Source organism: Onychostoma macrolepis, chromosome 10, assembly GCF_012432095.1.
Source record: "Onychostoma macrolepis isolate SWU-2019 chromosome 10, ASM1243209v1, whole genome shotgun sequence".
NCBI lineage: Eukaryota > Metazoa > Chordata > Actinopteri > Cypriniformes > Cyprinidae > Onychostoma > Onychostoma macrolepis.
In genome coordinates, this window is record NC_081164.1 from 12,942,559 (window position 1) to 12,956,774 (window position 14,216).

The 14,216-nt window shown below is 39.4% G+C and overlaps 1 protein-coding gene across 5 annotated transcripts in view; it reads left to right on the forward strand.

The window, feature by feature from the left end:
• Nucleotides 1–7,359: 7,359 nt before the first annotated feature.
• Nucleotides 7,360–14,216, forward strand: part of cadm2a (cell adhesion molecule 2a) — a 423,456-nt gene continuing 416,599 nt past the window's right edge. For 2 of the 5 annotated variants that reach the window (XM_058788808.1, XM_058788802.1), the window contains exon 1: nt 7,369–7,828. Coding sequence is in view for 4 of the 5 variants with exons in the window: in XM_058788802.1 (XP_058644785.1) it covers nt 7,768–7,828 (61 nt within the window). In the remaining variant the exon portion in view is untranslated. Of the gene's footprint in view, nt 7,829–14,216 lie in introns of all 5 variants that reach the window. The other 3 variants (XM_058788804.1, XM_058788801.1, XM_058788803.1) reach the window with 3 other exon arrangements.

A 14,216-nucleotide genomic window follows, 5' to 3' on the forward strand; every position in this document is an offset into this window, starting at 1 on the left:
CACCAGGGCACCATACAGACTTTATTAAAGAATTTTCTGATCTTCTATCGGAGTTAGTGCTGACTGCAGATAAAGTCCTAATCGTTGGTGATTTTAATATCCATGTTGATAATGAAAGAGATTCGTTGGGATCAGCATTTATAGACATTCTAAACTCAATTGGTGTTAAACAACACGTGTCAGGACCTACTCATTGTCGAAATCATACTCTAGATTTAATACTGTCACATGGAATTGATGTCAGTGGCGTTGAAATTTTGCAGCAGAGCGATGATATCTCAGATCATTATCTAGTCTCCTGTATATTCCATATAGCTAAAGCTGTAAAGCCAACTTCTTGTTACAAATATGGTAGAACCATTACCTCTACCACAAAAGACTGCTTTATAAATAATCTTCCTGACTTATCTCAGTTCCTCAGCATATCCAATAGCTCAGAACAACTTGATGATGTAACAGGAACTATGGACTCTCTCTTTTCTAGCACTTTAGATGCGGTTGCTCCTTTACGCTTAAGGAAGATTAAGGATAAGAGTCCAACACCGTGGTATAATGAGCACACTCGCCCTAAAGAGAGCAGCCCGGAAAATGGAGCGCAGCTGGAGGAAAACTAAATTAGAGGTATTTCGTTTAGCTTGGTGGGAAAGTACCTATCCTACAGAAAAGCATTAAAACTGCTAGATCTGATTACTTTTCGTCTCTTCTAGAAGAAAACAAACATAACCCCGGTATTTATTCAATACAGTAACTAAATTAACGAAAAATCAAGCATCAACAGGTGTTGGCATTTCCCAAGAGCATAGCAGTAATGACTTTATGAACTACTTCACTTCCAAGATCGATACTATCAGAGATAAAATTGTATCCCTGCAGCCGTCAGCTACAGTATCGCATCAGATAGCGCACTATAGACCCCTGAGGAACAATTCCACTCATTCTCTACTGTGGAGAGGAAGAATTGTATAAACTTGTTAAATCATCTAAACCAACAACATGTATGTTAGACCCGATTCCATCTAAACTACTAAAAGAGCTGCTTCCAGAAGTCATAGATCCTCTTTTGGCTATTATTAATTCATCATTGTCATTAGGATATGTCCCCAAAACCTTCAAATTGGCTGTTATTAAGCCTCTCATTAAAAACCACAACTTGACCCCAAAGATCTAGTTAATTACAGACCGATCTCAAATCTCCCTTTTCTGTCAAAGATACTAGAAAGGTAGTATCCTCACAATTATATTCCTTCCTAGAGAAAATGATATCTGTGAGGAATTCCAGTCAGGATTTAGATCGTATCATAGTACTGAGACTGCTCTCATTAGAGTTACAAATGACCTGCTTCTATCATCTGATCGTGGTTGTATCTCTTTATTAGTTCTACTGGATCTTAGCGCTGCGTTCGACACTATCGACCACAACATTCTTTTGAATAGACTACAAAACTTTGTTGGCATTAGTGGAAGTGCCTTAGCATGGTTCAAATCGTACTTATCTGACCGCCATCAGTTCGTAGCAGTGAATGAAGAGGTATCATATCGATCACAAGTGCAGTATGGAGTACCTCAAGGCTCAGTACTAGGGCCGTTACTTTTCACGCCTATATGTTACCCTTGGGAGATATTATCAGGAGACATGGTGTTAGCTTTCACTGTTATGCTGATGATACTCAGCTCTATATTTCTTCGCCCGGTGAAACACACCAAATTGAGAAACTAACGGAATGCATAGTCGATATAAAAACTGGATGACGAGTAATTTTTACTGCTAAATTCTGAAAAACAGAGGTGTTAATTATCGGACCTAAAACCCCACATGTAATAACCTAGAACATTATCTAACACTTGACGGCTGCTCTGTCAATTCTTCTTCATCAGTCAGGAACCTAGGTGTGCTGTTCGATAGCAATCTGTCATTTGAAAGCCATGTTTCTAGCATCTGTAAAACTGCATTTTTCATCTCAAAAGCATATCTAAATTGCGACCAATGCTCTCAACGTCAAATGCAGAAATGTTAATTCATGCGTTTATGACCTCAAGGTTAGACTATTGTAATGCTTTATTGGGTGGTTGTTCTGCACGCTTGATCAACAAACTACAGTTGGTCCAAAATGCAGCAGCTAGAGTCCTTACTAGAACCAGGAAATATGATCATATTAGCCCGGTTCTGTCAACACTGCACTGGCTCCCTATCAAGCATCGGATAGATTTTAAAATCTTGTTAATTACTTATAAAGCCCTGAATGGTTTAGCTCCTCAGTACTTGAGCGAGCTCTTATCGCATTATAGTCCTCCACGTCCGCTGCGTTCTCAAAACTCCGGCCGTTTGATAATACCTAGAATATCAAAATCGACTGCGGGCGGCAGATCCTTTTCCTATTTAGCACCCAAACTCTGGAACAGTCTACCTAACACTGTTCGGGAGGCAGACACACTCTTGTCAGTTTAAATCTAGATTAAAGACCCATCTCTTTAGCCTGGCTTACACGAACACACTAATACGCTTCTATTATTCAAATCCGTTAAAGGATTGTTAGGCTGCATTAATTAGATCAACCGGAACCGGGAACACTCCCCATAACACACGACGTACTCGTTACATCGTAAGTTGAATGGCATCTACGCTAATATTTGTCTGTTTCTTTCCTAGTCTGTTTCTCAGTCCGTATCCGATCAGATGGTGGATCAGCACCAAGAGATGATGTCTACAGCCCTGATCGTCAGCGGAGACCAGGACACCCAGATGACCCCAGAGATATATCCCCAGATATATCAACCAAAAATAACAAAATAACAAAAATATAATAAAATACCTAACTACATAATACTACTATTGTTAGAAATTGCAACAAAATTAAAATAGAAATATAAACTTTTGAACTACGGGTTTCGTCTGGTCAGAGGAGAACTGGCCCCCCGACTGAGCCTGGTTTCTCCCAAGGTTTTTTTTTCTCCATTCTGTCACAGAGGGAGTTTTGGTTCCTTGCCGCTGTCGCCTCTGGCTTGCTCAGTTGGGGACACTTAATTTCTAGCGATTATCGCCGATTTGATTGCACAGATACTATTTAAACTAAACTGAGCTAGACAATGACATCTCTGAATTCAATAATGAAATGCCTTTAACTGAAAATTGAAAATTGAGTGTTTAATCTTATCATTATACATTACTGACACTCTATCCTCCAATTTGATACTGTTAAGTGCTTTGACACAATCTGTATTGTAAAAGCGCTATATAAATAAAGGTGACTTGACTACAATAGTTGAAGCGAGGCTATTGAATAACCTTCCTTTATCTGTGAAAGCTTCAAATTCTGTCTATGAGTTTAAAACTAAATTTAAATCTTATTTTCTTACTTTGGCTTTTTAAACTTTGTATGTTAAATTATCTTTTGAGTTTACTGATGTTATTCTTTTTTTACTGTTTTTTTATTTGTACAGCACTGTTTATTGGTGCTTAATAGATACAAATACAAGCAAACACCTGAGGGAAGATGTCTTTCACTATTGTAAGTTATTGTTGTTAAAATAGAGAAACAAAATGATAAATCTTTTTAAATGTCTATAACTTCTAGCGCATTATAAGAAGAGTAGGAAGAAGCCCTTTTAGTGGTGAGTGATATTTAATTTTATTTACTAGGCTGTTGCTGATTTGTAAGATTATTACTCGATAATATTGTTTAATTTATGTACAATATTTTTTGCCTTTTGACGTGCGCATTGAGTTTGTTTAATATAGTATATTGCGCGCGTCTTTATACAGTGTTTGATCGCATTTTTTATTTTGATTGGCATGTAACGGAGGGGGGGTTAGGGGGGCCCCCAAAGCTGCATTAGCCCAGGGCCCCTGCGAAGGCTTAACACGGCACTGATGTCGCGTCTGTTGAAGTACTCCTACTGTAGTTACTTGTTTGCTTCCAGTGGAACAATTATTGTAGAAAAAACTTGGAAAAAGTTTGTTATATACAGTATATGCTTTCTCAGAGATACATAAAACTGCTGGGTCATTATTTATATACAATTACATCCTAATTTTCTCTGAATCCTAGGATACATATCTGGTTTTTACCCTTGTCTGAGTTTTACAAGTTCCAAAATGTGGCTTAAGCGAGGTCCCTTGCCTCCTCACATCTGCACTTTGAAGATAGCTTAAATGAGTGGGCTATTAAGGCATTTTTAGGACTCTGACTCAGATTTGTGAGTGCATGCATACTCAAATTGCTGCTCTCTCTCTCTCTCAATTTTTTTGCAAAGGTAGATGCCTCTGAGCTGCAAGTAGAGGCTAAATTGAGTACACCTACTTGTATTGATTATTCCCAAAAATCATGATATGTTATGTTAGCATAAATCCTCAACAGCATGGTGGGTATGCATTTTTATTAATGTGAGTGTTGCTGGAATGATCTTGCATGGTTTACTAGCTTATACTAGTCATAAATAGTGTTCCATTACCAGAGAACACTATTTAAAAGTGTACAAGCAAAACCTGATTGACACACCTATTTTTTTCCCCCCTTACCATTTTATTTTTAGGTTTTCATGGAAATGCCTTTATTGGTGTTCAGGTTATTCAACAAATTAACAAATCTGTTTTCAAATGACCTACGGTGGTTTTCTTGTATAATCATAATGATTTGCATATAAACAAGACTGTTTTTTTTTAGATATGATGAGGAAATTTTGGTAGTGCTATGTTGTAGATGTAAAGGCACTCATTGACACTAAGGACTCAACATTTATACTTCAACAATTCGCAATATGAATGGAGAAGATTTGCAGAAGTGTTTATTAAATCATTACACACACACACACACACACACACACACACAAAGTTATTTATTTATTAATGATTGATTGATTACCAAATCTCTTTCATTTTGCCACATCTCCTTACTTTAATCTTTGTGATCTCCAGTGTCTTTCAATGAACCTACCGCTCTGCTTCTATATTTCCCATTAACGTTTCTTTGTTTTCCTTATTTTATCAGCATTCTCTTTGTGTTTTTGGTTCTTTGACTGCTTGTCTTTTCATTCTGGATTGTGTTTTGGACTTAATGTCAGCTAGTTCGTGACAGACCATAGTTCTTGACCGTATTGTGCAGTGCTCCTTGGGGATTTGCCATTGCAACAGTGCTGCTGACAGTTATGAGAGTCACCGTTCATACTGATTGTGACATCTGTGTTTACTGTTTTGGAGGGAGGAAACCATGTTGAGAGGAGATATTCTTAGAAAGCTTTCTAGTAAGGCCTTGCTATCTTTATCTATCAGGCCGGAAGTGTGATAAAGAGAAATAGTAAAAATAAAGTGAGGGAGAGCTTGAGTGTGGTTAGACTGGACTGTGGCTTTATCTTATAATTTGTATGGGTGAGTTAAATATAAATATTGTGAAAAGAATGGCGAGCGTCACATAACCACAAGCATAATGAAATGTTATTAGACTTAATGAATTAGCTTAAGTGGCTTGTTGAAAGTACCAATGAAATATACATTTAAAAAAGTAAAATATATAATTTTTAACACCAATATGAGTGTTGTTAATACTAATGGACAAGTGTGTAGTGCTTGGGATTTTATTTTAATGCACTTTCAAAAAATAATTTGAGTAAATGGTAAAAGAGCAGAATCAACGTTGTGAGCTGTACAGATTGACCTTCAGAACATGTGTCAGCTAAGCAGAAACGAGAAGAGACTTGATAAGAAATTTTATGGTGAATTGTGGGCTCTGATCAAAGTGTGTTACTTTTTAGAAATCAAATTGATCTTTTCCTTCATGATGAGGAATTGTATTTTAAAAAATGAAATAAATTGGATTTTCTGAAGCATTTTCCCCCCAAAGGTGACTTTTCTGAGTTATAGCACTAGAAACATTGGAAACTAAAAAAATAAAACAAAATAAATCCCACTTCATTTTAACAATCTCTCTTTTATATGAATGGTTGGTTAAATCATCAGTTGCCTCTTTTAAGTTCTCCTCAGCTCAGTGGATGAGATAAAACTGCTGCCACTGTGTGATATAAAATATATTACATAATATTAAGATCTGACATTTAATTTTCACTCAAAGGAGCATGTCTCAACAAGACCTGCAAATTATATACCGTATATGTAGCAGAGATCACGGATACTTATCACATGGAATATATAACTATAAAGTTTTGAGCCAAAAGTTCAATTACACAAATGTTTTCTCTACCAGTGTTTCATTTCTCTTCAAAAACCTATTTAAAACCCCTCTTAAATTAGAATCATTTACATTTATTCACAGGTTCAGATAACGATCAACATGATACTACCTATGATTGTAATTACCTATGATTTTGAACTGTACTCTCAGAAGGTTTTTTTTTTTTTTTTGGTTCCCCAAGTTGGGACCAGATGTCACATGTTTTAAATGTTACAAATTGACCATTTATTTTGGTCCTCCCAAAATGGTTTGATATTATAATTTGGTGTTCCATAAATAGTATTCAATTGTTTTTCTGTTCGAAATTTTGCTGTAAAGATGATAATGGCAGGATTCATTGTGGCAACTTACCCCTCATAATGTGACAACATTTGAAGTGAAAAGTATACTTATGCAAATGCTTTCTCTAGCAGCGTTCCCCCCTTCAAACCTTTAGTTCAAAATCCTGTTAAATTAGATTTGTCTATATTCATAAATTCAGGCAATGATCAACTGCATTACCTGTGTTATTTATTTATTTGTTTATTTATTTATTTACTTATTTTTCTATGATGGGGTAAGTTGGCACACGTTTTAAATTATATAAATTTGTATATTCATTAATACCATTTTGGCCTAAATACAGTTGTATATTTTTATATGAGATCTTACAATGTGGTGTTTCATAAATAGTTCAGTTTGCTTTAGTTTAAAGGTTGCTGTTAAGCCATAATTGCAGGATCCTGCAGCAACATGCAGCAAACGACAGCGTACTCCGTTTTTTTATTTTTTTTTGTGTGTGTGTGTTCATAATATAAGGACTTAATAAAAGATCCCAACATTTAAGCTGTCTTTATCTCTCTCTCTCTCACACACACACACATATATATATTCCCATTGAAAACGGTAGGCACTCCTCTGCTGGACTGATAATGTACAGAATGACTACGGTGCATTATTATCCGCCTAGTGGTTTGTATCAGTAGTAAACCTGCGAGCGCAGTCAAGTCTATTTGATCCCGGTGAGAGGTGCGCTGCTAGATCCCACAGCAGCTGTCCGTTAAGGACTGCTGTATGTCTGTGTAATGCAATCCACATGAAAACGTGCCCAAATCATCATTAGTCCACCCATATCAGGATCGTTTCATTACGCAATGCATTACAGCAAGACGGGGGGCAATCGGTGCCATTGCTCGTACTGGCATTACATTTCCTCGAGCCTTTAATCATATGGACTGTGGAGTCGAAAACCAGTTTGAGCGGAGAATAATTCCAGGCGCGCGCTATTGGCTCCCCGTCCTCATCTGTCAATCTGCGGAGGCGGGACTCTGCCTGCTCGCGCTCCCAGGAGGCGATAGATGCGCGAGCTGTACTTTTCTACTGTGTTGGAGCGCTTCGCACTTCTCGAGCTCAGTCCGAGCGTCAAGTGAACGGTGTGCGGAAAGCGCAGTGGGACTTCAACCGAGGAGAAGTTATCGAAGGAGCCTGTAGTATTGATTGCAGCAGCCTGCACCTGGATAAGCCCCATCATCAGCGCGCGGAGAAGCGAAAGAGCGAAGAAAGTGTGTTGACTGCAAGCGGGCAGCTGTTATAGAAGGAAGGCAATATGATGGTGAAGCAGCATATGCTGTTTACCCTGTGCAGCATCTGCGGGATCGTCCTTAAAGGTAAGAGCGCTTCAAACTTTAAGGCAGCCTATGCGGTGCTTTGCAATTTGGGGGCTCATCATCATTACGCACCACGTAGGAAAGGCGTTAAGCTTTGGAATGGTGATGATTTGCATTTCCATAATATATCCAAAGGGCCTCGAGTGAGTATGGGGACAGTTTCCCGTTAGTCATCATTGCTCTGAAGAAATTGTGCACGTTTGCCCAGCACTGATACAGAATCTTATCACGGATAAGCCTGCACACACTGCTGAGCTAGAGCCCCGCTTTTATGGATTACCAGTCAAAATGTGTTATAGATAAACTCACCACCGTAAGGGAATACGATTTAATTGATACAGCCTTTGCTTCACCTGATCGGAAACTTTATATAGCATTATAAACGCATCGCTTTTATTGTATTGTAAAACCATATGTTTAGCCTATATGCGTATTTAGGCACATTTTTTTTATTTTTTGGAAATGCGATGTGTCTTTTAGTGGAATGCTGTCGCGTTAAACCATGGTGCTTTTTCATGTTACGTATTTTATATAGTTTGAGGTATGTAGCCTACAGTTTTATGCTGGCAGGAATGAGGCATAATACATTTTTCTATTTTGCCCCTGTAACGTGGTATTTTATGTGACTTTTGTTCTGATTGGGAAAGCTGTAGATTTCGGACAGAGCGCGAAGCGAATTGTTTAAGTGCTTTTAGCACCCTTAATCAGGTTTGGATGTGGATTTTCGGACAGTTTCACAGTCATTCCAGTCTTCGGGATGTATGGTATTTGCGGCAATCCGCATCTTGGGGTCGTAGTAGCATCAGCTTTTTTCCTCTCAGAGAAAGACTTGCCAAGCAAGTAGGTTACACCTGTCAGTTTATTAGTTGTAAGTTTAATGCATTATTCACCGACATTTTTTTTAACACGAAATTGAACATTACGCTATATCAGAAGTTCACAAAGAGATATGTCAGCATTTCTGTGTTGTTTCCCTTAAGTCTCGTAGTTTGCTCATCATTCACGCGCGACACTGTAAACAGGATCAGCAGGGCAAGGTCGCGCGCAGTATTCGCGCGGGGCGACCGTTAGTGTGACAGGAATACTTGATGAATACGTCAACTGAACGTGCCTTATTGCTTTTTCGCGCACTATGAAGGTAATGTTTGCTTTAAGTGCGGGTTTAGTGGTCAGTTTATATGTCAGCAGGATGGGCTCAGTGTGTGACCACTCAAATGTTGGTTGGCTATATATTTTGTGTCCCGTGAGAGTAAGGTTACGCCGTCCCGCCAATATCTCGTGAGCAACAGCCACCGCCCGGTTTCATCTATGAAGATGATTAAATCTATAAATTTTATGAGACTAACCTTGGATATGATCTTAAAGGTCCTTAAGGTAACAAACGTGTGTGTTCACGTCAAAATTGACTCTAAACACGAGCATAATTTTTTACAAAGTGTTGATATGGTTTTGACGTCACGAAATGGCTAATACTTTGCTCATGAATATTAATAAGGATATAGTTGATGTATTGCGAAATTTGCTTGATTTTAGTTTATAAACAATGTTCTTTTAATGTTTCAGTAGTCTTTGTATTTGTCATGTTTGTGGTATAAGAGCTCAAAGAATTTGACAATAGCTAAAACAATGTTCACTTTCTGTGACTGATAACAACAACCACAGTGGCCACTCCACAAAATATAACAAAAAAATAATAACCTGGATCGCCAATTGTTGCAACACACTAAGACTTCACTACTGGAGCTGTTTCCTTTTTGTTAGGTAGAGTCTCGCTACAGTCTTCTAAGCACATTCTGTAAAGAGGCAATTCATGAAAATGTGATGCCTGTGTAGGCTACTTCAGATAATCCAAGGCGATCTGGCTTGTTCTGGATATCAGTGAAACATGACTCCTCCAACCAGAGGTGTTTACATTTCAAACAGTCTGGTTTGCAGATCTGGCAGTTTATGAATGCGCAGGATGAATGTAAGAGAGACAGAAGGGAAAGACAGTATTTGCATTCGCCTTTCTGTATGCGTGCGTGTGGCTTCCCTCCTCTGCCCCATCTTTTGACAAAATACCCTATGCTGTGTGTTGATAATCAGTCTGAGAGGTGGGCCATTAATAATCAGAGATAATTAAGCACATTCCTCAAGGCTTCACTTCTAATGAGTCGGCAGCAAGCGTGAGACTGAAGCTATGTATTGATTTCCCCCAGCCTTCTCTCTCTCTACCCGTAAATCACAGAGCCTGTGTCTCTCAGCACCCAGTCAACAGCCCTACTGGCTGCAAGTGCCTCCTTCGGTTCTTTAACACACCTCTCAGAGTCTGGCTGCACCTGCTTACCATGTGTGAGCATGTTAATAGGCTTAACCAAGTGTGGTAGCCGCACTTATATTTGAACGATGGAAGGCAGAGGGTTCTGGTATAGCCCTGTCTGCTCTGCAATTGGTGATCAATAGATCTGATCATTGTGATTTCAATGGTACATTGACTGATTATCTCTGACATCTGAATTGTGTGATGTTACATAATCTGATTTACCCACAGACCAGTCTGACTGGCTAAATTTGGTTAAATTGAATTATGTATGTGAAATGTTGATTTAGATAAATGGATGCTTGATGTGATGTGTTCTGTGGGGTGACATGATAAAAAGGGTTCCCACGCTAATTATATCCCATATCAGGGAACTGTGATTTCCAATCTTGGAAAAATCATTGGAAATAAACTAACTAACTCTTATATATATTATATATTATAATGGACTGAAAGTTAATAAAAGAAAAAGCAACTACCATGGAAGTTTCCTTACATTCCTTACATATTTCCAGTGCCTATATCAGCAGTGAGCAAGCAATCCAAGCTTTTATGTACCAGTCATCGATTACTCTTAAATCAATGCCAGCCTTCCTCACTGAGGTTGAATGTTTGAAGCACGAGTGCGGGCACATCCCTAGCACATCCGTCCGGAGGGATCACTGCATGCTGCCAGCAGCTGGGGTTTGGGGGAGCATGGCAGTTATGCAAAGCGTGTGGCAGACAGTGCAGCTCCTCCCTGTGTGTGGAGTACTATATCCCTGTGAAGTGCTGTTGTGTGGACGTCTGCTGTGAGTAATAGCAAAGCTTGGCTCTCTCCTCAGAGACACCAGAATTGAGTGGGAGGACTATGTGGTCCTGCTTCATAGAGGATGTACGCCTTTATGCTTGTTTCTGTTTTGTGGGTATGTTTCCTCTTCATGGACTACTTGTGTACACAAAATCTTTCTTCCTTTTTGTGTCTTTCTTGGCTCTATGGTGCTACGACAGTCCTGCGCTCTGAAACCCTGCCCGAATCTGTTCATGCAAAGTATACCCAAATTTAAAAAAAACAACTCAGGATTTTAAAGGAATAATTTACCCCAAAATGAAAATTTGTTGAAATTTTACTTACCCTCAGGTCATCCAAGATGAGTTTGTTTCGTCATCTGAACATATTTGGAGAAATTTAGCATTACATCACTTGCTCACCAATGGATCCTCTGCAATGGCTGTGGTCAGAATAAGAGTTAAAACAGCTGATAAAAGCATTAAAATAATCCACAAGTAATCCACAAAACTCCAGTCCATCACTTAACCCATAATAATGCTTCCTCCAGTGAAAAAGTCCATCCCCTCTTGTGCTCTCACATTAAAATTCACTGACATATTGTATTGTTTAGAACTGTAATGGTGCTTCATCTGTGCATACTGTATTTCTCTCCTGATTCAGGCGAGAAAACTTTTCTTACCAGAGAAAGCAATAATTTGAAGTTAAAAGCATCAAAGATGGAATTGTTTCTTACAAACATGCAGATTTTCACTTCAAAATGCACTGGAGTCATACTGATTACTTGTGGTTTATTGTAATTGTTTTTATCATCTGATGTAGTGCTGAGTGGTATACCGGTTCATACCGAATACCGGTGTTTATTTTTCTTATGATATGAATTTTTAAAATACCGCAATACCGGTGTTATTTAAATAACGTTCGGAACGCGACACACTGTTTGAGAGGGGTCTCTTTTCACTATTGCATTGTGGCAAGAACACAGCTGTATGTGTTACTAAGCGTGTTCTGAAGCTGTAGAACTAGTAGAACGTGATGACACAGAAGAACTCATCCACATTATCCTTCGCGCGCCGCCACCAGCTCCCGCGTCTCACACACACGAGCGTGACTTTAGCACTATATTTAGCAACTTTCACACCCTTTTAGCGGCTTTTTTCCCATAGAATATACAAACTGACAAACCTAGCGAATGTTTTGGATAAACCTTAGCTATGGTTCGGTTGGAAGATGTCGCCAGTGCTGCCCCGCGAGCGCGAGATCTGACTCCCAGCGCAGCGTCGCGTCTCTCTGCGTCTGTTCTGAGCAGCGAGCGGCAGAGAAGCACCGCATTCATTTGGCCGTACCGCGACTGTTTGGAATTATAAATATGAGCATAGTTCGTCTGTTAATATTATGCACTTTTTTTTTATTTTATTTTACTCAGACGCAGCCAGTGCGCTGCATGAGACAAAAAATATAGCCAAACCCACCGCATAGCATCTTTAGTATAACGTTAGATGCATGTTGATTTTATCAGACGATGTCGCGATTATAAATGAGAATGACTCCTGGTTAACATGTATTAATGGGTCGTGTTTAGTCACTATTTAGCGTGGAATTTTTCTACAATATTCGCTCATCATGACAGTAAAATAGGGCATTCTAAGTCAATCTACTGCAGTTTTTCCTCTCAATCAGTAGAAAATGTGGTTAACACCCGATCATGCATGGAAAAAAAAAATACCGTCATATACTGTGAAACCGGTATAATTTTGAAAAATACCGTGATATACATTTTTGGTCATACCGCCCAGCACTAATCTGATGGCACCCATTCACTGCAGAATATCCATGGGTGAGCAAGTGATATAATGCTACATTTCTCCAAATCTGATGAAGAGACAAATTCATTTACATCTTGGATGACCTGGATGAGTACATTTTCAGCACATTTTCATTTTTTGGGTAAACTGTTTCTTTAAGGTAAAAAAACAACAACATTATTTATGAAACAAAATGCTCCTTTCATATCTCATTGTGTGAGCTACTGTGCATTGAGGCAAGTCTCTGGCCCCCTGCCTCTCGAGTCAGCTTATCCCAACAGAGTGACTCCAAGCTGGGCATTGGCCTTCCCGGAGCCGGCCCTTTTATGGAAGTAGCGTGGGAAAGTGCTCCTTCAGGAGAGGGCTGGTGTGTATGGGTATGTGCTGCCGTATTTGTGTTGAAAGGGGAGGTTAATGGCCTTTTTTCATTCCCGGTCTGTTGTCTTTGTCAGTCGTGGAGCGTGAAAAGCATCTGTGCAGGTGAGCGGCAGCACAGGCAAATGTGCTCAGACAGGTGAGAAATGGAGTTGGGCATAAGCTGCCATTTCTGCTGACTAGAATAAGCATTTGTTTGGCATTAATTTAGCAAGGGAGAAACACAGATTGCACAAGCCTTTCTCTTTGGGCTGCAGTATGGAGCCTCCTATGGCCCGTCCTGTCATGTGCGTGTGGTAATATTGCACTTCAAGTCTCTTTCTGTCATTTCTTTAGAGTGTAAAGAGGCTGAGCGTGTCCCTCTTTCTCACTGTGTTGCGTATGTGGGTGCTTGTTTGGCTGGCTGATTGAGCCAGGATGGAGAACAGGATTAGAGGTGAATATCCTCCTCCTCTTTGTATTTGTCCTCTTGTTGGGTTCCTGGAAGCCTCCTAAACAGAGCACCCAAGATATTTGCTCCCCCTCTCTCTCTCTCACTCTCGCTCTTTCTGTTTCATGTCTCTGTCTTTCTCCTCCTCCATCCCTCTGTCTCATCTCTCTCTTTCTCTCTATCTTACGCTCTTTCTGAATACAAGTGTCTGGGCCTTGGAGCGTTTCCCCGCAGACTCAGAATGGAGCTGAGCCGCTAAAGCCCTGCTGTAATCGTGAGGGATTTCCCATGATCAAAGGCCCTCTTTTGTTCTTCCAGGTGTTTGAAAAAGTTAAAACAAAAAGTGGGTGGAACTGTCAACTGTTCTGTGGTACAGCTAGTGCCTGGCATAAAGCTTCCTCTTCTCCCAAAAGGCGTTGGAAAGGAGATGCCCTTTTGCAGTGATTGTTGAATGGCTTTCAAAACACAAACTCTTTGCTGAGTCATGGCAGCAGTCTCGGAGGAGATATCTTCTAAAAAACATCATGTAGCAGTTATGTGGGTGATTTAACAGTTGTCATTTTCTTGTTCACATGTTGTCTATACTACTTAGCTGACCTTTGAGATGGATTTCATCGTTAAATGACTGACAGGCTCTATAATGGCTTTTCTTAAGGTTCTTGTATCCGATTAGCCTTTGTGTTGGCTAATTTAAATGATTTGCTTAAGCT